This window comes from Prinia subflava, chromosome 3 (assembly GCF_021018805.1).
Source record: "Prinia subflava isolate CZ2003 ecotype Zambia chromosome 3, Cam_Psub_1.2, whole genome shotgun sequence".
Classification (NCBI taxonomy): Eukaryota; Metazoa; Chordata; class Aves; order Passeriformes; family Cisticolidae; genus Prinia; species Prinia subflava.
The window spans coordinates 17,744,234-17,769,698 of NC_086249.1; the positions used below are offsets into that span (position 1 = coordinate 17,744,234).

Here is a 25,465-nt window from a genome sequence, read left to right on the forward strand (position 1 = left end):
CGGTTCTTCTTGATTTTTGGTGTTTGTGTTTCATTTTGAGTGCTAGTTTAAAATTAGATGGCTTCTGAAACATAGCAGTAGTGGCTTTTTCAAATAATAAGGTGATGTATTAAGCACCCCAAAAAAGCGGAGATGAACATTAGGAAGAGAAAATAAAATCATTCTTATGTGATGGGCAATTACAATTCCAGAGAAAGCCCATGGGGGCATTGCAGGGAGCTTCCCAAAATCAGCCAAAAGAGCCCAGTAAACTGCTGGGCACTACCAGGGAGGCTACTGAGCACATGGCAAAGCATGTTTTTGCCACTACATGGGCTCTTAGTGCACCCATGTTCTGAGTGCTCTGTGGAAAGTTCTGGTCTCTGCAACACGGGAAGAATGTAGTGGGATAAGGAAAAGTGCAGGGAATGGCAACTCAGTGGTTAAAGGAATAGAATAGCTATTCTGAGAGAGCTATATTTAAAAGGTCATATCTCTTGAATGAGGAGGCAAAGGCTGGAGTGGAATATGACAGACCTTGTTATTCTTCAAATCCCTGGCAGTAGAACCAAGGGCCTTTTAATAAGACTGATAGGAAGTAAGCCTAAAAGAGATGAGAAAGACCTTTTTTCTTCTACTAGCAGATAAAATCTTCAACTGCCATTAGCTCTGCCGGCTGCTGTGCTTTGCATTTGAAGGACAAACCTAATAAAAATGTAGACTGTGTTTCAAATGAGTTCTAAACAGGCAAGATAAACAAAAGGGTAAAAGGGAAGGGAAGGAAGAACTGCCTTCTCACTGGGCTTAGCCTGGGATAGTGTCAGAATCCATATTTGTGGAAGAAGAGGAGAATCAGCATCTCAGGAGATTAGTTCATACCGTGCACAAATCACTGTCTTTTTTAAGGAGAAAGAACCATTATGACAAGCTACACAGACAGCAGTTGTGAAATCAAAACAATTCACATTGCAGCTACATGAATGGGCAGAAATTAAACCCTTCTAAGTGTGTTGGTCCTAATTTTCCCATCTGAACTTAATGAACTCATGTTAAATGTCATCTGCTTTCATCTTCACCTGTTTATTCCACAGTGTTACTAAAAAGAGAGTCCACGTTATCAAATATGGCTGAAATTATGAAATTACATGTTAAGTAAAACATGAAGGAGTAGACTAAAGGAATAGAAAATCATGTCGCATTTGTCACATAACAATGAGATATCCTTATGGGCTCCTTTTTTTTTCTCCTGAATATATGTAGGAAATATTTGCCAGCTAATGTATTGGATTATTTTTCTTCTGCTTGTTAATTATTTTACTTATAACTGTTAGACTTTTGGTAACGAGGGGATATTACTTTCCCCTTCTGTTCAATTTCATCAGAGATAGGAATGGAAATCCATGGATTAAATGCTTGGAGAGTATTCAGCCTGCAGAAATGGCATGTGCATATGTGCCAGACCAACTGAAAAGATTCCTAGATTCAGGAGTGCCTTCAGGATGTAGTCCTCATGGTACTACCATATCCTTTGCTTCCAAAGAGAAGAGGATAGAAATATAAGAAATATAATTTCTTTCCACATAAGAGGAAAGAAATGCCTAAATCAGCAAGCTAAAACACAGGACTGAAGTTATTCTCCCTGACACACAGAAGCCCAGAAAATCTTTATGATTCCCATGGAAACACTGACTGCTGTGCAATGTGTTCTGCCTCTGCAAAGTTGCAGGGCTTTTCAGTAGTCAGTCTAGCCCTGGTCAAAGTGACATTAATACTAATAAAGTAGGTGCATGATCTTAGCATCTCTGCCATGCCTTTCTAAGTAGTTGTTATTTCTCTATAAATTTGTGTAATTTGATTCCATTGATGAGTGCTAATTGAAGAAATTAGCGTTTTCTTAGTTTCAAGAAAATAATTTGAGCTCAGAACATGACCCATCTTTACAGTTTAAAGGGAGTAAGGCAGCAAAAAGGGCTTCCGGATTTTCCGGCACTCTCTATTTGAAATGGTGAAGTCACATGGTGGAAGCCCTTTTGGGGCCTGGTTTTCTCACTTAGTCAGAATTTGCAAAAGTCTCAGTGACAGCCATTGTTTTCTTCTAATTCTTGTGGCTTGACAATTGCTTAATGCTTCTGTAAATTCTGGGAGAATGTCTCACATTTTTTTACCTGTCACCAAAAAAGCAAACTGGCAGTGTCAGGTGTTCTGCTGTTGAAAGGGGGAAAGACAGACTTGTTTCTGGTTTTACTGACTCTTCTTAGATTAGGTAAAGCTTGTGAATTTTCTTTAAAATTGGCTTTGTTTTAAATAAGAAGAGAACCAGGCCTTCAGTAAGGGAAAACATAGAATATGAACAGCATTAGGTTAAAAAAAAAAGGTAGATACAAAATAATTTTTTTTCTACTGTGTGTTCCTTGTTTTGCTCTTGCTGATGTGAATGCCCTCGAAGATTCTGTATTTTATTTTAACAGATGCATTATGCAGATTGTCAAGGAGCAGCTATGACAGGAAGAATAGGGGGAATATACAGTACAGTCAGATAAAGGTCCTAATAATCTCTATCAAAATTTTTTCTGGGATGTCCCCTGAGTTTGATACAAAGAGATTTTTGCTTTCCAGTGTCTGCATTAATGAGCATAGACTAGAATAGTAGCAGAACAAGGCAGATATCTTATTCCCTGTCAACAGTTAAATTTTTTCTGTCCAAGCTAAAGCATTTGCTCCATGTAATCCTTTATGGATCAAACTGCAGTGATATTAATTGCAATATTCTGGACTATTGCAATATAATGCATTGCAATTAATATTGGAATTCACTGGAAAAAAGTGAACTTTGTAGGGGTTTTTTTTCCTACAGTTGCATACATTTGTACAGAGCATATTTATTTCTGTTCCTCGTCTGGGCTTTTCAAATTTGTTTCAGCAAAGCAGCTAGACAGGGAGTAAGGTTGCTTTCAAGAATGTCTTTCAAGAATTCTGTTCTAGCTAATGTGTTTTAGATACAAGTACCTCATTCAGTACACTTGAATGGGCAACAGTGCAGTCCAAGAGTAAGAAAAAGGAGGTTGCTGTGAGAATAGTTTTAACTGTCAAATTTAGGCTCTGATAGCTTGGTATTGTCATTAGGAAACTCTCTTCCTTATACCTAAGATCTAGTCGTTATTAAAATTGCATAATGAACAGCTGCTTTATATGGGAACATCAGCTTTATATTAGCTCTTGAGCTATTGAAGCCTTACTTCCCCTAGAAAAATAATAATAAAAATAAATCTGTGAGCTTTGCTGCACAAAAATTTCTATTTCCTTGACACCAAAATATTCTTTGGAGTTTTGTGTTAAGGCAGAGATGTGGAGCTTAGCTGGTAATGTGGGCCGTGACTTGAACTAATGCTACAAAGACCTACTCAGTGTATTTTTAACTCTTATTAGGAAAATTGCTGCTTATGATGAAGAAATTCAACATCTCTATGAGGAAATGGAACAGCAAATCAAAAAGGAGAAAGAGCAGTTTCTCTTGAAAGTGAGTATCTCTGTTATAGTGGCCATGGATTCTGCTGCCCCTTTCAGTCGTTTTAATCTCGTCTGGGTGTGAAATTAAAGCCCACAAAATGTGTTTCATAACAGAGGAAGTAAAAACATCTTTTACCTCACAGCTACTTTTGTGCTGCAGCCTCAAAATTTAGTCTCTGGAGCTCCAAGCTGAGCGACTTGTTGGAGGAAGGAGCTGTGATGTCTGGTGCTTGGTGGCTGGCATGGTTTTGAAAGCCAGTGAAACTACCAACATTGTGTTATTGGTGCTACTCTAGGTCCAACTTCTGGTCACAATCAGGAAAAACACTCTGTGAGGTTGTTCAGAGCAGCACCAATTGTGTTGACTTCTGCAGTCTCTGCTTCTTGGGAGGGGATAACAACAAGAGATGAATTGAATGATGGTAATTTGTGGAACAACCACAGGTTATTTGCAAAATAAGCACGGGGCAGAATCTTTTGTCACTGCCATGGTACTTCCAGAACACCTGAAGATGAATTCCTTTTTCTTGGGAAGTCATCTTTAAATCTCCTCTACTGTGCCCGCAGTCTTTCCTTTGGATTTTTCTGTCCTGCTTTTTCTTGTAAAACAAGGAAGCTAACAAGAACTTCCAGTATGCTCCAGGAAAGAGTCATCTTAGCATCATGTAGGTGGGAAGGTAATGCCTTAATTCCAACCTAGATCAGGATACTCAGGAATTTGGCCAGTTAAGTTTTGAGTAGTAAAATATTGGAAGTTCCACAGCTGCTCTGCGTGGCCTGGGGCACTCAAAAAGGCTCATCCCTTTTTGTTGTCTTGGCATCAGTCTTATACATGAAACAAATACAGGGTTTCAGCACTACGTGATAGAAATTGTTGCCAAAATAGAGGTTTTTGCCTCCATTCTCAATTAAGTATATATAAATATATCTAGACAATATAATCAAATATATCTAAAGTGTCCTTTTGTGATGCAAATGTATCAAGTATTTTTTGTTTTCTGCCAAACAAAATAAAAAAGAAAAAGAAAAAAAATGTGCCTTTATCAGCAGTCTAAAGAATCATTCTTTTCATTTGCCTTACAGGGTAGTGAACCTGACTCAAATTTTCAAGTTTTTTGCCATTCCAAGCTGAGAGCAGTTTTTAGTGGTGGATGAGATGAAACCTTTAAATTAAGTTTGTATGTCAGCTGAAGGATAAAAAGCATTTGCAACTTTGCCTGACAGCAGTTTTGTGGAAAAAATGGTTTATGTGCTCTTAATAACCAACATCTGAAATAGTACTGAAAACCCCCAAACAACAAAGACTTTTCCATAAGCAATGATTGTTGGATCTCCTAATTAGTTGTATGTTTGAGGCTAAGCCATTTCTTTTAGTCTTTTTCATGAAAGCTTCCCACTCAAGCTATTTACAGTTTAGTCAGCAGTCACACTAAGGGCTGCCAGACACTCATGAAGTATTGTTTCTTTGCATGACTAATTTGAGATCTGGGGAGATCTGACTGTTAAATTCTTTCTCGAATGCAAAGTCGTACAAAGACTTTACAGCCTGGAGAGATGCATTGATGCCATATAAAAGGGGAAATTATTGTGGCTTGAATGAAGAGCAGCTCTTAAAGAATACATTTAAAGAAATTGGTAAGATGCAAATAAGTACAAATTGTAGCTATTTACAATACTTAATACCCTGCTGACTGAATGTTACACAAAAGGGGCAGTTAGTCTGTTTTTTCACTGGCATATATATTTTTCCCCAGAAAGAGCCAGTTATCATGCATTTGATTACCCCATTACTTGTATTGCTTAAAGGAAAACTCTTGTAAGAACCACTGCCTTCTTGAGGGAATTTTTATTTTTGTTTAGAGGCGTTTTTCTGGGAATCTTAGAGAGTAGAAGCCTTTTTTTGGAGAAACAGGACAGATTCTCAGCTGATACGAACTGCTGGAACCTGATTTTACTCAGGAGAGGGCTGACAATTTTTTCTCAGCTGAGGAGTGTCAGGAGTAATCCCAAATGTGACTGGGAGTTCCCAGTGACTGCAGGATACTTTGATAGTGGACAGGTTAATAGAATTGCTAAGTGAAAGGCAGAAGCCCTTGAAGCCCCAGTTAGCTTGTTTAGACCAGTGGAACATCTGTGAAGAATTCTTGTTAGTGACAGGTTTGAAGCATGGCATTGTTCCTTTCACATCCACCTGAGTTGCTGTGGCTGGAAGGGAAGAGGATTCATTCTGCCTGTATTGATTTAGACTGGCTAAGCCCCTCAGCCTCCTGCCTGACATGTCTGCCTCCACTTGCTAGGCTCGATACCTACTCATGTGCAATCAGCACATTCTGCAGCAACCACAGTCATGGAAGCTGCTGGACTACAGCAGTTTGGAGGTTCCTGAGTGGTACCATCCCTAAACTGAGTGCTACCTGTGTCTTGTTATATTCACTGTGGAAAACTTCATCCCTGATTCGTTATTTCTCCTCCTGTGATGCAATTGTGCTGTTAATCCATTTCCTCTTGGAATTTTGCAGGACACAGAGAGGTTTCAGTCCCACAGTCAAGAGCTGGAGAGCAAGCTGCTGTCAAAAGAACAAGAACTGGAACAGTTGATTCAGAAACAGAAAAGGGTACTGGCTGTTATGCTTTGGAGTTAAAAAAAAATAGATATCTCTTAATTGCTGATATGATTTTCTTTAGGTACTATTTTAGGTCCAAAAACTGCAAGTTAGTGTGATGTGGTTCTGCCAATTTGTGACCCTCTGTTGTTTTTATGTTGTGCGCTTAGGAAAAATGTTAACCTCTGTTTCTAAAGTAATTTTCCTTTTATGTTGCAAAATGGAAAATAAAATAATTCTTTGGATATTCTCCTCAGGTATTAGGGTAATTTTTATGAAAATATAGCATAATTCCACTGCCTTCAGTGTTCTAGGAACTGGCTTAACGCATAGACAGCTCAAGAGCAGAGAACAATGATTTGGCTCTTTTAGTGCACACCTCTGCTCAAAGCCTGTACCAGCCACTCATTTACTTGTTTTGGACTGATTCAGCACTCTGAACTTGAAATGCTCCCTCCTGAACAACTTGCTCCTGATATATCTCAGTGATAACAGTTTTATAGCAGTGCGTGTTTCCCTTACATTGGTAACAGCTTGTCAAGTTCCCATATTAAAACCTGATGTGTTTTACTTCTAAAATGCATGGCCTGCTTGAAGGAGCTGGGAACTTGCTGTAAAGTGGCTCCAAGGTCATTGCAGGGAAGACTAGCAATAGGGAAAGGAGGTAGCACTGAAATTTAAGGGGCTTGAATGGAATGCTGTAAACACAATTCCCTCTGTAGAGCATGAATATGTGGACAAAAAGAAGAAAGTCTTTCACAATGAGAAGCATCAGCCGTTGCAATAAATTCCTGGGGAAGTGGTGGATTCCCCAACATTGTTCATTAATATTTGGCTGGGCAGGATGCTGGGTCATCTTGGCTAAATTCGAGTTTTGTCCAAAAAGTTTGGAACAGAGGAACCTTGAGGTCCCCTTCCAACCTGGTACTCTGTGATTCTGTGAAGTTTAGCTGAGAAGGATACAGGACTGAACTAAAAGTCTATCCCACAGCTTATTCCACAGCAGAAATAAACTGTGTGATGTTATTTAACCTTGTGGTTTTATGCAGGCTCTTTACCACAGTGCAGCACTATAGTGGAATAATCTGTGCTTTGAAGATATCTGTGGGGGCACACAGATCAGGCATTTTTCATCTGAAACTAACTGCAAAAGTATAAGAAATTACTTATTCTAATTTTTTAATGATTATATTTAATATTTTCCTTTGGGGTTTTTGTGGGTTTTTTGGGTTTTTTTGGTTTAAAGCTCTGTTTAAATCTTGGTTGTCAACCAGTAATTCTGTAAAAAACTCTTCTTGTGTTTCTTTCAAGTATGTGCTTTATAAATTTGGTATAAAACCCACAGAAGCTATTCAAAGGCTTTCATTCAATTTTAAGCCTGGTATAATCAATCAATATAGGCAACAATACCAGGAAGTCTTATCTTATGATTGTTGTCTACATTGCCATTGTCTACTATTGCCTATCTTGGAGAACATAAAACAATGTCTATGCTATTTTTATTAGTATTATTTTTTAATCTAGTTTTATGTTTTCCATTTTTATTCACTACATTGTTTATTATTAATAGTATTACTATGGTTTTGTGTTTTGTTTTGTTTTTTCTTTTAGTTTGTAATTTATAATATTTCTCATTTCCTCTCTCCATTATGAATTTTCATGAATCACAACAAGGGTGCTTTTGAAAGACAGGATCTTCATACACCATAAAGATTAAACTCTTTACGGTGTATGAAGATCCCATTTTGGTTTTATGGAAAGGAAGTTGTGTTGGATGAGTGGAATTCACTGTTTCTAATGATGAGATGAGTGACATAATTTCATTCAGATGATTGATGACAACTGAAACTTTTGTCATTCAACCAGCTGATTGTGAATCTGATATGCAGTATTTGATGAGGGTTTTTTTTCTGGTATACCAACCTAGCCCATTTATTTGAGTGCCTTACTCAGTGTAGTTAGAGGCACTGTTTTCTACGCATTTTTTTCTGATTTTGAATTATATTCTCTGAAAGTGACTCTCATCTTTACTCAGATCCATTTTTATAATACTGTGTCCCCATTCATTTTCTGGTATTGCTTTTCATTCACTGAGGTACCCAGGTGGGGTGTCTAACGTTTTCCTTATCCAGAGATCTCTTTCACTTTTGTCTCTTCTTCTGGCATGGAAATATACTTTGATAATTAAATCAATCTCTTCTTGCAGACAGTAAGGGTAGCTTGATTTACTTATGACTTCTGTGCTTGGTTGTATGAGAGAATCTCTTGGGAGCAACACAAATGCTTTTTTCCAAACTTCATTAATAGGTTTTTTTTTGGTTGTGTTGTTGGTGTTGTGGGGTTTGTGGTTTTTTTTGTTTTGGTTTGTTTTTTTTTTTTTTTTGGTTTTTTTTTTTTTTTTTTTTTTGTTTTGTTTTGTTTTGTTTTGTTTTGTTTTGTTTTTGTTTGTTTTTTGTATTTTTTTTGGTTTTGTTTTTGGGTTTTTTTTGGGTTTTTTTTTGGTGGGGGTTTTTGTTTGTTTGGTTGTTGGTTTTTTTTTTAATTTAAAATACAATGTAATTATTTCTGTCATGGAAATCATTAACAAAAATGTGAAAGGGAGCTTTCAAACCAGATGAGCTCAGAGTTGTTTCCTCTGACATAGCCAGAGGGATTCTCCCTTATGAGGGTTGTCTGGCTGGCATCGTTCCTCAAGGGATGTGAGCTGGAACATCTCAGGAGGAGGCACTGGGGACAGAGGATATCCAGTGTAACCTCTAGGGCAATGACTGTGTGAGGGGAAGAAAGCAGGTGAAATGCAGGGGAGTTACTGGACTTCTCACATAAAACGAGGGGTTCTGTGCTGATGACAGCTGCTGAAGAGCATGATCTTGGGATTGGGAATGAGAAGCATGAAAACATGGATCAGTAGGACTCAAGTGCTTATAACTGCCTTATGGCACTGTATAAATGTTTCATCTTTCACATGGTACTGAAATAAATAGGGAGAAAAAATACGAAAACTACAGAAAGGATGCTAAGCTGAGAACAAGGGATTGCATGGAGAGTGCTCAATGTGTTTGTCTTTCAGGGACACCAAAAAAATCACTTCAGCAACAGCTCATTTACATTGGATAATCCCAGTTATTTATTCAACTTAAACTTGATTTCCCTCTCATTTTTTGTCAAAAAAAGAGAATATGCACTATCAACTACCGTATCTGTGCTTGACCTATAGAAATGGGTTTATTCTCTCTGCTACTTGGATTTTCTTAAACATATCTATGGACCATGAGTCTTTTCCCCATCAGTTTCCATCTACCAGATGAACACAGGAGCCAATTTGCAGCTCTAATAAGCAGCTGGAACCTACAGGATCTATTCTGTCATTCTATTACCAGCTGAGCATTCACCCGATGAGTTATTTCTCTGTACTGGGAGTTGTTTAGATAAATTCTTTAAAGGTAGTGGTTTGCATTTCTCCAAGGATTGTATGGGTACAGTGGAAGAAGGGAGCTTTGTATTGCTATGAAACAATCCTTTCTCCTCCTGTTGTATTCTGAGTTTTAGACATTATATTATCATTTTTCTGACAAGAGTGAGCACCAGGATTTAAAGCAAGTATTTCTAACATCAGTATAGATGATTCTGGAAGCTGATGTTGGCTACCATTGCAGTTACATTTCCAGAACAGTCTCTGTGTAAGTTTTCAGATGGCCATATTATTCTCTAAGTGGGGTTTCTGTCTGCAGATTGTTGCTTCTAAGATTTTTTTCAAGTTCATCTTTGTGTGATCACTTCTTGCTTTTCCCAAAGCCACTCCTCTGGCTGAGTCTTAAGTACCTGAAGCAGCTTTTAAGTCTTTTACTTAGAATTCTATGTCCTTTACTTAAAATTTTCTTAGAACTTACTGAGAATTCTAAGTCTTTTTCTTAGGATGGGTAACTTCATTCTGTTGAGGAGTGGAAGCAATATTCAGAACTGACAGGATCTGTCCATGTAAACCAACCTTGTCCAGCAGTAATCTGATGCCCAGCCAGTGTTCCATGTGAAATGTGAGCCTGCTGAGGCTACAGTTCAGCAAATACATGAAGCTGCTGCTGCTGCTTAAGTGCTCCCACTCTACACTTGTTCCTGACTTCTCACAGTCCAGGCTGGAAAGTATTTTCTGCTTTTATTTTTAACCTGGGCCTCATTCAAAACCAAGGCTACAATAACAACACTGTTCTAGGGTAGGAACTGTCTGGAAGAGCTGGGTGAGGAGAGATTTTGGTTGGGTGAGCTCTGCTTGTTGGGATGGGCAAAATCAGAGTTCTAACACTGTTATGTCTCAGATCTGGAAGATTGAAATGTAATGCTCCTAGTATATTTTACATCCCTTAAAATGAATACAGAAAAAAACCCAAAATAAAACTTCAGTATTCTAAGGTCAGCAATGGCTTCTCTAATATAAACTTTTGCTCTGTTGTCTAAATTTGTTTAGTTAGCCAGGGAGAAGCAGGTAGAACTTCTTTATGTACCAGAAACCACTATCATCTGCTGTTACTTGTTTTACAGGGAAGTGGTATCTTTCCTTTGATGTACATTGGAGAGGGACTATAAAACTGAATAAAAAGGCTCCAGTTCACACTTCTTGACAGATCCGTCTGAGGTGGCAAAAAGGTCACTGCTTGTTCACATTGCTGGGGATGGGAGGGTTTATCAGCTGTCATATTTAAATCTACCAGTTTTTAGGTAGAACTCTGAATCACTCTGTGTAGGCCTGGCCTTTGTGGAAAATGGTCTAAAATAGCAGTTGTGAATATCAGCTTAATGCTGCTAATCTGCTCTGTAGCACCTTTTTTATGGTTTGTACTGGTGTGTTTTTGAACTGGAAGAAATTCAGCCATAGAATGGAATGGCTTTGTTCTTGTGTAACATAATTATGTCTGTACAAAGAGCAGTGGAAGAGCACCGTATGTGTTTTATTCAGTTTTTGGCTTTGATAGAAACAGCTCCCTGCTCAGCTAACCTCTAAGACCCAAATTAAAAGCCTCAAAAGCCAGATGCCTCAGTCAGCTGTAATGCTTTCTGCTCTCTTTTCTTCCACCCCAGTTAGAGCATCAGTGTACACAACTCCTCAGTGGCAAAGAGGAAACCAAAGTAGAGAACACCAAGCTGAAGCTGACTAACCAGGAGCTGCTTAGAGACCTGGAGAGAACATCCCATGAACTAAGCCTGGCTCAACAACAGCTACAGGTGCTTCAGGAGGAGGCATCAAGGCTCCATGAGGAGAAGGAAATGTAAGTGTCCAGCTGCAGCAGTTCTAGTGCACTTGCTTGGTGTGCCAGTGAGCCTCCTCAGGATACCCAGTCCCATGATTTGAGCTTGTGTCATAAGCAGAAACCACCTGCAAAGCTGAGTTTAATTCTAGATGCTTTCCCTCAGGTAATTCAGCATTCAAATCCATATCTGGCATCTATGGAATCTTTTGCTACGTGTTCAAAATGTCAGTGTTCTCCCCACTGCCATTGGCTGAGGGTATTTGGAATTAAAAATCCATGTAATGTCTTAGTTTTGAAATACCAACAGAATTTCTTATGGAAATGCCTTACAGCTGTGGCACATGATGCTTCATCCTCCTCAAAGCTGAGTCTGAAACTTGCTTCTCAGAATGCACTCTGACTGTGGGATACCTAGGATCTTCTTTTTTTCCTTCATCAAAAGTAAGCCTAGTAAGCCCAGCAAGATAAAACTTAGCTTATCCCAATTCCCACAAGGCCTTATGATAATTCAGAACCATAATTTTGGGGTTTCCAGTTCAAATGTTGAAGATTTCAGATTCTGACTCTGAATTACAAAAAAAAAAACCCCAAACCCACAACAACAACAACAACAACAACAAAAATCCCTCAAAACAACTTAAGAAGAAATATTTACAGGTCGTATTTTGAGGGATGAAAATGACCTGTGACAGATCAGACTACCTGTCTAGCTCCAGCCTTCTCCACAAAGCAGGAGAATCACTGCCCTGAAGCTGTAATTGGCAGAAATGTTCACTGAAGTGCATTTTAAAGAAAATGGTCAGGGATCTGTAGAAGCCTCTCATTGCCAATGGAGAGGACATGAATGACAGATGGACCTAGCCACTGCAGCAGTGAACTATATAATTCAGAGCTGTTGCTGTTTGACAAAATAGAGCAGAACATTAGTTCAAATGTCATGTTCTTTTTCTCTTAAGCTTTGTGCCAAGCTCTACTTAGTTATTACTTCTTTAATTTTTCTTGAGGGTATAAATAATGAACTTTGTTGATAAAGTAGTGTTAAAGAGTGACCACTGTGATTAGAATTTTTAGGTTTGCATGTTTGATGTATGTTTCAGAAGTAGACAGTAGAAATACTCCTCCTCAAGGTGGTTTGTTTCCTCTTTGAGGCCTCTCTTTTCAGATCCAGAGCAAAGACTATGGAATGATATGATTTAAAAGCTACAAAGGAAATCTGCCCAGTGGTCAGACTGCTGAATAATACTACTGCACTTACAAAGCACTGTGGATTCAATAGTGGTTTATGGAATTAGAGCTCAGCCCTACTCAACTGCACCTGCAGTGTTGCTTTAAACATCTGTATCAGTCTGGTAAGACCTGAGCTGTTGAAGCAGGTGTAATGTTCAGAAAGTGCACAGGAAGAACTTGAGGCTTCACTGAAAGGCAAAATAAACACTTCAAGCCAGACACCAAATCGTGTTGAATCAAAGTAAATGATGTTAAAATGGCTGCATAAGTGTCAGGAATTGGAAAGAGATTGTAGGGATTGTAGATGTGTGAGCCTGACATATGGTTCCTGCAGCAGGATAAGCTCTAATTTTGGATAGAATGTCACCTGTTTTTTAGTGGCCATGAATGAGAAGTATTTCAGCAGTGTATCTTTTCTGATTGCTCCAAGTGCCAGTATCAACATATATTAAACTCTCTGGATGAAGAAATTAAAAAGCAATATTTTTTGAAAGAAAGAACCTCTACTCCTTCCTCTGCTAACTTGTACTGATGTGGGCCTTATACAGAATAAACTTCTTTAAAATATTAACCATTCATGCAGAATAGAATTTGCAAGTTTGAAGAAGATGAGGTCTGAAATGTAGATACCCCTAAGGGGAAACATTTTAGCAGTGTTCTTACCATGGTTAAAACAATTTTATTTTGTTTTTTTTTTTTTGCAGGGAGGTGTACCGGGTGACAGAAACCTTACAGAGAGAGAAGTCAGGACTTTTGAAGCAGCTGGATTTTTTAAGGTAATGTAGGTCTTCCATTCAAAAACTTCTTATATAGTTCTAAAGAGGTCCCTTAAAGGATGAAATGATGTTGGGATATGTAGTGAGTGTAGGTGTCAAGGTGTTGACAGTGGGGAGGAGCCAGGGCTGCCCCGTGACAGTGGACACAGCACAGGGCAGAGTGGAGCCCCCCAGCCCCAATGTGCCTCAGTAAGAAAGGTGGAAAACAGCACAGCAGTTGGGAGAGAAGAGAGAAAGAATTGAATGAGAGAGCCCTTCAAACACCAAGGTCTGGGAAGAAGGAGGGGTAGAAGGTGCTGCAGGCACCTCTGGAGCAGAGTCCCTTGTAGCCTGTGCAGTCCACACAAGAGCAGTCTCCGGCAGAGAGGAGCCTAGGCAGGGGAAGGTTTTCTGGCAGGAATTGTGGCGTCCATGGGGGATCCAGGTTTTAGCAGTCCATCCCTAAAGGACTAATCCCCATGGGAAGGACCTGTGCTGGGAGTTTGTGAAGGACTGTAACCTGTGTGAGGGAACTCACATTGGAGCAAGAAAACAGTGTGAGGAGGGAGGAGCTGCAGAGAGAAGCTGTTATGGACTGACCACCAACTCCACTATTCCCTATCCCCTTGTGCCAGTCAGGATTGGTAACGAGGTAGAAGAGTTTAAGAAATGGATTTGTAGGGGCTTCTTAAAGCCTGACTGAAAGCTCAGGCTTGTACATTTGTATGTAAATTTTGAGATAAGTGTGCTGACTTGCGCTATGGAATAGAGAAGACATTGTTGAGAGAGAAATTGAGCATTTACAAGGTATTGTAAACAAGAAATAGCTTGGCTTCTGATAGAATGGCATCGAGTTTTACATCTCTTGTGTCTCACTCTTCTACGAGATTAATAATAGAATAAAATCTTCTAAAAACGCCTCTCAGTTGCCCTGTCTCTTTTCCAACAAAAGAGCTGAGGGTGTAGGAGTGAAGTTGAGCCTGAGAAGAAAGGGGATTGTGGAGGTGATTTTAGTTTTGTCTCTATTTCTGATCATCCTACAATTGAGTCTGTTTCGTCTGTAGTGGGTAGCTGGTAAGTAACCTTCTTGTCTGTATCTCGGCCCACAAGCTTTTCCATGTTATTATCTTCCCTTGTTGTGGTGAGGAAGGAGAGTGAGAGGGTGGCTGGGTGTACATCTGGCAGCCAGTCAAGGTCAACTGCCACAAGATAAATGACACAAAAATAGTAAAAATTGTTACAAAATACTTTTGTATGCTCAGTTCTTTCATAGAGTAGAGGGCAGAACACCTGAAAGATGTGCTTTGTTTTGACAATTCAGTATTGTTGGACACTCTCCCTTCCAAAAGTCAAATGTAAAACAGAACAGCACTGAACAGTTCTAAGCTGATTCTGAGGTAGAAGCCTGGCTGCAGGAGCTTGCTGAAAGGCTCTGTTGCTTCTCAAGTGCTGGGAGTTTAGCCAAAATGAAGATTATTTCCCCAAAATATTTGTAAAATGATACCAAAATGCACATAGCTAACATTCCTTTATTGATAGACTTCAAAGTTTGGAGCTGTGTTCAGACAACTGTAGCCCTCTTTTAATGTGCAGCAGTGTTGGGTCTTGTTTGCTCAGTGGTCAGTCAGCATGGGCTGCAGGTTGCACCTGCCTCTAGGCATTCATTGGCTGCATCTCCTTCAGGAGGCCTCCTTTTGAAGTTGCCTAAAAATTTACGGGATTGAGGAAAGGCTTTTATTTTGCAGTGTTTTTTCCATAGGCCACTCTGTGATCTTGCCTGCTGCCAGTTTTGGGGACATAGATAAAACATCTTGCAACAGAGGCTTTTTTACTCACTCTGGCTGCTCAGCCTCTGCTGTGGCCAGGTGTGGTGGTGTGGATGGTTGGACTTTCCCCATTTCAGTATGTTAAACCTCAGTTGGACTCCACAAAGAAAGTTGGGACAGTGTAAGCAGGAACAAGCAGGTGCAGTGAAGGACTGTGACAAGGAAAAGAAGGACAGACGAGGGAGAGGATTTAAAGAGAGAGACTTAAGGAAGAAGGAGAGGGTGCTGAAAGAAGGATATAGGAAAGAGGGTTTTGAGGCAGAGAGAGGTTGAAAGATATATGGGTGGTTTACCAAGTAGGAAGGATTTAGATATGTGGAAAAGATGAAAGGCTGGTGGGTCCTATATTGTATGTTCTGCACAATGTTGTATGTTCTGTACACCCCCCCTTAATTGAAATTCATAAGTTCCCCTTGGTCACATGTTACCTTTTCCCCTCTTCCCGCCACTGTGTTATCCCTCCCCTATCCCCTAACTGGTTCAAGGCTTGCAACCCTTCCCCTTATCTCCCAAGTGTCAAGGTTCCATTGGTTGCCGCAAAGAGGGACTCCCATTTCTCCTCCCCTACCCCGAAAGCATATAAGCTGGTGCATTTCTTTGTTCGGAATCCAGTTCCAGTTCAGCCTGGTTCCACTTCGGTCTGGACAGTGCTATGTTGGATTAAAGTTGTGGTTTCTCTGGCTGGCTGGATCCTCCTTTCTCGCTCTTAGCGCGTCGCTTCAGTTATCCTACTGCCGTTCAGGTCTCTCCCAGGGTCAAGAACCCACAGGGCTGACCCCTTCGTTCCGCTGAGGGGCGGCTCGGATTCCGCTTGCTCCGGTGCCTGGGCTGGCTCGGGGTGAAGCCAAGGGGCTTAGTAGCGGCACCGCGACAGGTGGCTGGCACCCCAGATGGGACCCTGAGGAGAAGCCTTGAGTTTCCGTGGAGGCTCTTGTCTTCCCTCTTTGTGGTCCCCGGAAGGATTGGCGGTGCTTGCACCAGGCGCGAGCACCGAAGAGTTTCAGATCCAGGGCGGTCCCACCGCTGCGAGTCGAGCAGCCTCTTCGGAGGAGCGCTCCTCGCAGATCCAGGAGGCAGCTTCGTCGGCAGCACTCCCGGCGAAGTCTTCTGTGCGCTGAGGGTTCCCCAAGACCGCAGGTAAGTACCCTCCGTCGGGGGCACGCGATCAGGACCCCCTCTCCAAGCCACGGGGGAGGGCTCCGAGGAGAAGTCTGCGCAGGACCGGGGGGTTAACGCTTTCGTTTTCGCTCCCGGTTTGGTCGTGCCCAGGCGGTTTTTAGTTCTTTTCGTTCGGGTTTGTTTCGTTCGAGTGCTCCTGCCAGCTCTCGAGGGAGGCTCGGAGCTGGGGGAGAGTCGGGTTTTTGGGGACGTTGCGTGTGCCGCGCGCCGGGAGGATCGGTGGCTTTAGCGAGTGCAGAGTTGCCCGGTTTTTAAGTTGCGGCAGTTACGGTTTTCTGTTTGAGATTTAGTTAGTCCGGTCTTGGGTGAGGGTGGTTTTTCAACACCGGCGAGATGGGTGCCTCGCTTTCGACCACCCAGAAAGGAGTTTATTATGTTCTTGTTAGAGTTTTGGAGGAGAACAAGGTTCAGTTCTCCCGCGGTTCGTTAAAAAGGCTGGTGCGGTGGCTTTCCGTGCAGTTCAGTAACACGTCTGAGGAGCTTGTGAGGAACCCCCGTTACTGGGAGGCGATCGAAAAAAAGGCGGCCAATTCGGATAAATGTCCCCAAGATTTTATGTTTTTGATTGTCAAATTTAAAACGATCGCTAACAGCTCTCCCCTGCATGAAAAGCCGACGCGACCGCCCGCCCCAGTTTCCCGTTCCCCTTCTCCCAATCCCCGTGTTCCTCGGAAGGGAATTCTGAGGAGAGCCGCAGACCCTAGGTCTGCCAGCCCAGGCTCTCGCCAGAACTCCCGGTCCCCCAGCCTCAGCAGTCTTGTCCGGACTGCTGAGGAATCCTCGGGTCGCCCTGGACAAGCGGCCCGGGGACGCAGCCCTTCCCCTGTCTCCCCAAGTTATCGACCAAAAGTTAGATTTAATCTTGCTGCGTCACAGGAGCCACAAGATGGCGCCGGCGACACACAAGATGGCGCCCGTTCGCGCCGTTCTCCTACCCCTCCCCCGCGTCCCCCTCCCCCGAAATCCAATCCCTTCCTTGACCCAACCCCTTCATACCCGCCCAACCCCTTTTATCTGCCCAACCCATTTTACCCCTTGGTCCCTCCCACACCCGCCCCCTCTGTTCCCTCCCTTGCTCCACCCATGGCTCCTCCCACATACCCGATGTCTCCTCCCTTTGTGGCCGCCCAAACCCCGCCTTCGGTCCCTCCCTTTTCCCACGCTGACACTCCTCCCACTCCTGCCCCCTGGCCCGCCCTAGGGGCGGAGCCAGGCACTTCTCCCCACCCCGGAAGGAGGCCATCTTGGAATGGTAGTTCCCACGCTGCCTCTTCCGGTTCCCACGGTAGGGAACCGGAAGACAACAGCGATGGAAACCAGGAAGTGCATCTCTCAGCTGCACCTGTCACCTACCGAAGGGCTCGCGGGGGTGGCGACCCTAAACCGAATTGGCAGCCATTTTCACAAACTATAATTCGAGATTTATGTAAGGCACACAAAGAGTTTGGGAGAGAGAGCCCGTACTTCCGCGGCCTCCTTCAGGCAGACCTAGCAGCTGCGACAACCCTTCCTGCAGACTTAAAGCAATTATTTTCTTGCCTGATGACACCGGCTGAATTTGAATTATGGCTTGCTGCATTTAGGCAAGCCCTGCGGGAAGAGCTGCCGCACCTGCCACTCCCAGCAATTGATGAGGGAGGTAATCCCCTTACTGTTGAATTGCTGGGAGGAGAAGGTTCCTTCGAGTCCCCTCAAATTCAGGCACTGCTCATTCCACCAGCAGTTTTGCCTAGGGTGCGAGACCTGGCCTGCAAAGCCTTTTTCACGATGCAGCCTCGTGCACCCCTGCCGCCGTTCACCCAGATTAGGCAAGGGGACACAGAATCATTTGTAGATTTCGTGGACAAGATGACTAGGGCTTTAGAAATACAAGTAACAGACGGGCTCGCCCGTAAGAGAATTTTGGAGGAGATTGTTTTTGCTAATGCTAATAATGTGTGCAAACAAGCGATTTTAAGTCTCCCTCCAGAACCCCCACGGACTCTACAGGTGATGCTGCAAGTTTGCCAGCAAAAGGTCCCTTTCCTGCTTCAACATATGACCACCACAAGCAAGCAGGGAACTCGGCAGGTGCATGCTGCGGAAGATGCGACTCTTCGTCGCCCACAGGCTCGCAAGCTGGCAGCGTCGAACCCAGCCAGAGCACGGGTCGAGTGCTACCTCTGCCATGAAAAAGGGCATTTTGTGAGCCAATGCCCGCATAACTTGCTGGCAAAGCCTCGGCCGCAGCAGGAGGACTCCGAACACAATTCAAAAAACTAGGGGGGGAGTGCGGGCCCACCCGGCATGATGACCCCAACAGGGTGGGCAGTGCAGAAGAGAAGGCAGTCAACGCCTTTGGGGGTCACTGGACCAAGACAACTATCTCGGACTGGCATTTCCTTTACCCTTCCCAGGAGGGAACTTTCCCGGACTTGACGTTAACACCATTTTGTAAACCTTACAGGTTGAGGCTCACTCACAGTGCGCACCTCAGAGATACCAGCTGGTACCCAGTTCGCGTGGATTGCGAAGACCTTCTGGACTGGCCTTTTCAAAGGAAAGGTAAGTTCATTGTTGTTGGGGACTGTAAATACACTCCGCAAGACATTGAGGTATACCCGGGGACCTATAAGGGTGACCCCAGGTTCCTCAATGTCTGGCTGCGTTCCACTCATCCCCCAGCTTTCCACCCAAAGGGACAAATAGTGGCCCAGGCAATTCCACACACCAGGCCAGATCAGTATCAGGTTTACCCTGAGGAAAGGCCACTTTCAGTCAACGCAGTGCATCGGATCACAGAAGAAAAACCTATAATACGATGTACGATGTCCATTGGGGATGAGTCCGTTAATAAAGGTCTTCTTTTTGACACAGGAGCGGATGTCACGGTCATTCCCACCCGGGAGTGGCCGTCACATTGGGCCTTGGAGGACGCGCCGGCGAATATCTCCGGAGTAGGGGGTTTTCAATCGGCTAAGAGATCAGCGCGCATGGTGAAATTCACGGGGCCGAAAGGGCAATTGGCATATGCGCGCCCTTTCGTTTGCAAATATGAACGGCCCCTGCTTGGTAGGGAGCTCATGTCCCAATGGGGGGTCACAATTAGTATCCCAGACCCCCCTCAGGTTTTTTGCCTAGCGGTCACTGAGGAGCGCCCAATCCTCAAACTGAATTGGAAAACGGATAATCCAGTGTGGGTTGACCAGTGGCCGCTATCCAAGGAGAAATTAAAGGCGCTCGAGGAGCTCGTGGAGGAGCAGTTACAGAAGGGTAATATCGTGGAAACGAATTCCCCCTGGAACTCGCCCGTCTTCGTCATTCGAAAGAGTGACGGAAGGCGCTGGCGCCTCCTTCACGACCTTCGACAAATTAATAACGTTATAGAGGACATGGGATCCCTCCAACCAGGAATGCCATCCCCTGCCATGCTGCCCCGAAATTGGAATCTGGCAGTTATTGATCTGAAGGATTGCTTCTTCCAAATTCCCTTACATCCGGATGACGCACCGCGTTTTGCCTTCTCGGTGCCTACCATCAACCGAGCGGCCCCAAGGAAGAGGTATCACTGGAGGGCTCTTCCCCAAGGTATGAAGAACTCCCCGGTGATGTGCCAGCTGTACGTCTCTTCCTTGCTGCGTCCTGTGCGCGCAGCCGCGGAGGAGGTTATCATCCACCATTACATGGATGATATCCTCATTTGCGCCCCAACAACAAGCGAACTGGATAGAGTCCTCACACGCGTAACAGATTTGTTAGTTGCTGCAGGGTTTGAGCTGCAAGCAGAGAAGATTCAGCGGATGCCACCCTGGAAATACCTGGGGCTGGAAATCGGACGGCGGACCATTGTTCCCCAAAAATTGGCTATCCGGACATCAGTCCGGACCCTTGCGGATGTCCATCGACTCTGCGGAGAGTTGAATTGGGTGAGGCCCTGGCTGGGTCTCTCCACGGAGGATCTAGCACCCCTCTTCGATTTATTGAAGGGGGGAGATGAGCTTAGCTCTCCCAGGGCGCTCACCGCGGAGGCAAGGAAAGCACTGGAGAAGGTACAACAGGCGTTGTCATCACGCCAGGCGCACAGATGTGACCCCGGCTTACCCTTTCGGTTCGTGGTGCTGGGTAAGCTCCCGCATCTTTTTGGGGTCATTTTTCAGTGGGATTCGAACACCACACAGCATGACACCAAGGGCCACGGTGGGAGAGATCCACTGCTGATCATAGAGTGGGTCTTTCTTAGCCACCACCGGCCCAAGAGACTTACGAGGCCACAAGAAATCATGGCTGAGCTGATCCGCAAGGCACGTACGCGCCTTTGCGAGTTGGCCGGTTGTGACTTTGAGTGCATCCATCTCCCCATCAAATTATCCTCGGGCCAGATCACCAAACCCATGTTGGAAACTCTGCTTCAAAATAATGAAGCTCTACAATTCGCTCTGGACTCTTTTACGGGCCAAATTTCAATTCATCGGCCGGCCCACAAATTGTTCAATCTGGATGGAAATTTTGAATTGGCATTGAGGAGTGTCCGAAGTGCAAAACCACTCCAGGCCTTGACCGTTTTTACAGACGCGTCCGGGGCTTCTCACAGGTCAGTGATGACCTGGGAGGATCCCGAAACTCAGCAGTGGGACAGTGATGTTGAAATCGTTGAGGGTTCGCCTCAAGTCGCTGAGTTGGCCGCAGTCGTCAGGGCATTAGAGAGATTTCCCGGACCGCTAAACATAGTTACCGACTCTGCCTATGTTACAGGGGTAGTGTCCAGAGCTGATCAGGCAGTATTACAGCAGGTTTCCAACGACGCGCTTTATGCGCAGCTCTCGAAGCTTATAAAGCTTGTGTCCCACCGAGAGCACCCCTTCTACGTGATGCACACAAGGTCGCACACAGATTTGCCAGGGTTTGTTGCAGAGGGCAACAGGAGAGCAGATGCTCTCGCTGCTCCTGTGACAAAGACCCCACTGCCTGACATATTTCAACAGGCACAGCTCAGCCATGCTTTGTTCCATCAGAATGCACCAGCCCTGGTCCGCCGATTTCGTATCACCCGGCAACAGGCCAGGGCGATTGTGGCTTCGTGCCCATCGTGTCAATCCCACTCCGTGCCGACCATGCACGCCGGAGTCAATCCCAGAGGGCTGGGAAGTTGTGAAATCTGGCAGACCGACGTCACCCATGTGGCGGCGTTCGGGAGGCTCCGGTACGTGCACGTGTCCGTTGATACCTTCTCAGGTGTAGTCTATGCCTCCGCACACGCAGGGGAGAAGGCCTCCCACGTCATCCAACACCTCATTCAGGCCTTCTCTTTCATGGGCATCCCCAAGGAAATTAAAACAGATAATGGCCCTGCGTATACTTCCAGGGAGCTTGCAGATTTCCTGCAGCAATGGGGAGTTGAGCATAAAACGGGCATCCCTCACTCCCCCACGGGTCAGGCCATTGTTGAAAGGACCCATCAGAACGTCAAACGGGTCCTTCAACAGCAAAGACCAGTCCTGAAGGTTGAAACTCCATCAATCAGATTGGCAAGGGCACTTTATGTGTTAAATTTCCTAAATTGTTCTTATGAAAAACCAGATCCGCCCGTTGTGCGGCATTTCAATAGCAACCGCGACTGGGACCTGAGTGAGCAGCATCCGCCGGTGACCGTAAGGTTTCCCGAAACAGGGAAAGTGGAGGGTCCACTGACGCTTTTGACGTGGGGGCGCGGGTACGCCTGCGTCTCCACTGATGCCGGGCCGAAGTGGATACCCTCCAGATGGGTAAAGCCTTATATCGAAAGAAAAACAAAAGTCCGAGAAAACGAAAAGCCTCAAGTCGCCTCCGCGGCTCTCCGCCGCAGAAGGCGTGAGTCCAGTGACTCAGAGGAAGAGGAGGAGCAGTCAGAAGGCTGGGAGGACCCCTTTTTCTGTGATTTCCCACTTTGTAACGATTTGTTTTTCTGAGTTTCTGTTTAGATCCGTCCAACCATGAGCGCCAAGACTGCCATCAGTTCAGCCGTCCTCTTCGCCAGTCTCCTGACCATCGCCCAGGCGTGGCTCGTCCCCCAGCCGCAACAGAACGTCTGGGCTGTCTTGGCCAAATCACTGGGCCAAGACCACATATGTCTCAACCAAGCGAGTGCCGCGAATCCCATGGCATCCTGCCTCGTGGGGATCCCATTTAAAGATCGTGAGATGCCCAAGATGCTTCTAGGTTATGCTCAAAAACTTAGACAAGAAGCTGCTAAAATGGAGCATAACCTAAAGCATGCCCATTACATCGTCGCGTGGTACAATTATATTAAAAGTCTTCCAAAGTTAGAAAACGAGCCTCAGGAGCTGGAGCTTCTAGGTTCCGCCAGAGCCGAATCTTGTTTTCATATCCGCAACGACCACGTCCAGCGTCACCACCGTCATTTTGTCTCCTCCAAAGCCCATTTTAATACTCATTGGTGCAACGCTGTGTCCTTTAGTTATCCTCCAATCCCTCCCCAAAAATCAGCCCAAGTCTTTGCCCATCCCCGCCAGCTTCCTAGGGGAACATTCTTGATTTGCGGAGACCACGCATGGGCAGGTATCCCCTCTCACCTCTCCGGAGGCCCGTGCACCTTTGGGACCCTCGGATTGTTTTCACCCAACAAATCACAAATTTTGGATTGGGTTACACAAAATTCTACAAATGGTGCACATATATTGGCACACTCTAGAAAGAAGAGAGAAGACTACTCTCTCAAAAAATTGGCAGACGATTGCGATGAGGAAATTATCCATTGGAGCAGATCTAAAGGCATCGCAATCACAGTATTTGCGCCGTGGGTCGCCATTGCTAAGACCCTCGGAGAATTAGGCCATTTGGAATGTTGGGTAGCTAAGCAATCCCGTTTGACTTCTAGGGCCCTATCAAACCTCCTGAAAGATGAGGAAATTACGAGGCAGGCAACCCTCCAGAATCGTGCAGCCATCGATTACCTCCTGCTCCTCCACGGTCACTCGTGTGAGGAGTTTGAGGGGCTCTGCTGCTTTAATTTGACATCTAGGGCCAAGGGGACTCGCGAGGCACTCAAACAAATGGAAAACATGATAGGAGACATCAAACAAGAATACGGGGACTGGCTCAGTAATTTATTCAAGGGATGGGGGATCTCGGGTTGGACGGGATCGATTCTTAGAACTGTTCTGTTAATTGTTTTTGTGCTTTTTGTTGCTATTGCCAGCCTTGGACTAATGAAAAAGATGTTGCAGAATTTGATTTCTTCCTCCACATCACCACTCAAAGCTGAAGTCCACCGAGTAGCCGTTGAAGTAGGCCCAGAAGTGTTCAAGGAGGAGGAGGAAAGCTTCGTTGATGAGGACGAGCAGGCTGAACAACTTGAAATCACCGTGGAGGAAGTGCGCTGCTTTCCTCGAGAACAATGGCCTACTCAACAGCAGTGGTTTGCAGAATCATACCCACGTTCTGAATACCTGGTGGACCCCCCTCAATTCGGATATCTGAGATAGAACTCACAGGGTCAAAAATAAAAGAAAAGGGGGAGATGTGGTGGTGTGGATGGTTGGACTTTCCCCATTTCAGTATGTTAAACCTCAGTTGGACTCCACAAAGAAAGTTGGGACAGTGTAAGCAGGAACAAGCAGGTGCAGTGAAGGACTGTGACAAGGAAAAGAAGGACAGACGAGGGAGAGGATTTAAAGAGAGAGACTTAAGGAAGAAGGAGAGGGTGCTGAAAGAAGGATATAGGAAAGAGGGTTTTGAGGCAGAGAGAGGTTGAAAGATATATGGGTGGTTTACCAAGTAGGAAGGATTTAGATATGTGGAAAAGATGAAAGGCTGGTGGGTCCTATATTGTATGTTCTGCACAATGTTGTATGTTCTGTACACCCCCCCTTAATTGAAATTCATAAGTTCCCCTTGGTCACATGTTACCTTTTCCCCTCTTCCCGCCACTGTGTTATCCCTCCCCTATCCCCTAACTGGTTCAAGGCTTGCAACCCTTCCCCTTATCTCCCAAGTGTCAAGGTTCCATTGGTTGCCGCAAAGAGGGACTCCCATTTCTCCTCCCCTACCCCGAAAGCATATAAGCTGGTGCATTTCTTTGTTCGGAATCCAGTTCCAGTTCAGCCTGGTTCCACTTCGGTCTGGACAGTGCTATGTTGGATTAAAGTTGTGGTTTCTCTGGCTGGCTGGATCCTCCTTTCTCGCTCTTAGCGCGTCGCTTCAGTTATCCTACTGCCGTTCAGGTCTCTCCCAGGGTCAAGAACCCACAGGGCTGACCCCTTCGTTCCGCTGAGGGGCGGCTCGGATTCCGCTTGCTCCGGTGCCTGGGCTGGCTCGGGGTGAAGCCAAGGGGCTTAGTAGCGGCACCGCGACAGCCAGGCCAGCCACAGATGGAGACAATAGATGATGTACTAAGCAGGTGTGCTGTCAGATCTGATCACAGCTTGCTGATTGCCTGGAGTATCTGTTTCTTGACACTTCCATTGTTTCTGCACAAAGGATGGAAGATGGATGTTTTCCTGGGGTGACTTTTCCATGGCAGCCACAACTGCAGCCCACAGAGGGGCATAATTGGCCTTCACAGATGTCACCAGATGAACAAGAGATGGTGTGCATTGCACCCTCTCGCATTAAGAGGTCATCTTTACTGTGAAAATCATTAAACACTCTAATTTACAGTGTGTGAAGGCATATTGACCACAACTGATTTCTATGTGTTAAGGCATTTGTTTAGATAAAATACAGAAAGACATTCAGATCCCATCTGGCTTTAATCAGCATGGCCTTGCTGGAGAATCAATAGCCCAGACAAGGAACTGGCTGAGGTGAGAATATAAATAAAGGATGGTGAAAGGTTTGCACTGCCAACTGTCCAGTCTGTCCGCTAGTGTGGGGTAGAAAAGCCAGCAGTTCTAAATACTTGGCTTCAGTGTTTCTTTTGTTTGTATTCTCTTTGCAGAGAGAGGAACAAACATCTCAAGGATGAACGTGACATATTTTTGCAGGTAATCAACTATTATTTTCAAGAGTTGAGCCGACACATACGAGAACAGCTTCAAAAGAAGGGGAGCAGAAGGTTGTGCAGGAGATGGACTTCCGTGCCACTTAAATCTTGCCCTGTTCTTAATTTGTATTGTCTTTTCTTCTCACTTGAAAATAAGATTTTCTTTTAATTTGCTGAACAGTTTTAA

The 25,465-nt window shown here is 44.5% G+C and overlaps 1 protein-coding gene across 9 annotated transcripts in view; it reads left to right on the top strand.

The window, feature by feature from the left end:
• The window catches only part of CRACR2A (calcium release activated channel regulator 2A), a 74,312-nt gene that overhangs the window by 20,673 nt on the left and 28,174 nt on the right, over positions 1-25,465 (top strand). For all 9 annotated transcript variants that reach the window (XM_063394117.1, XM_063394112.1, XM_063394110.1 and 6 more), the window contains 5 exons: positions 3,406-3,496; positions 6,006-6,101; positions 11,163-11,350; positions 13,264-13,335; positions 25,234-25,279. In XM_063394117.1, coding sequence (XP_063250187.1) covers positions 3,406-3,496; positions 6,006-6,101; positions 11,163-11,350; positions 13,264-13,335; positions 25,234-25,279 — 493 coding nt within the window. The remainder of the gene's footprint in view (positions 1-3,405; positions 3,497-6,005; positions 6,102-11,162; positions 11,351-13,263; positions 13,336-25,233; positions 25,280-25,465) is intronic.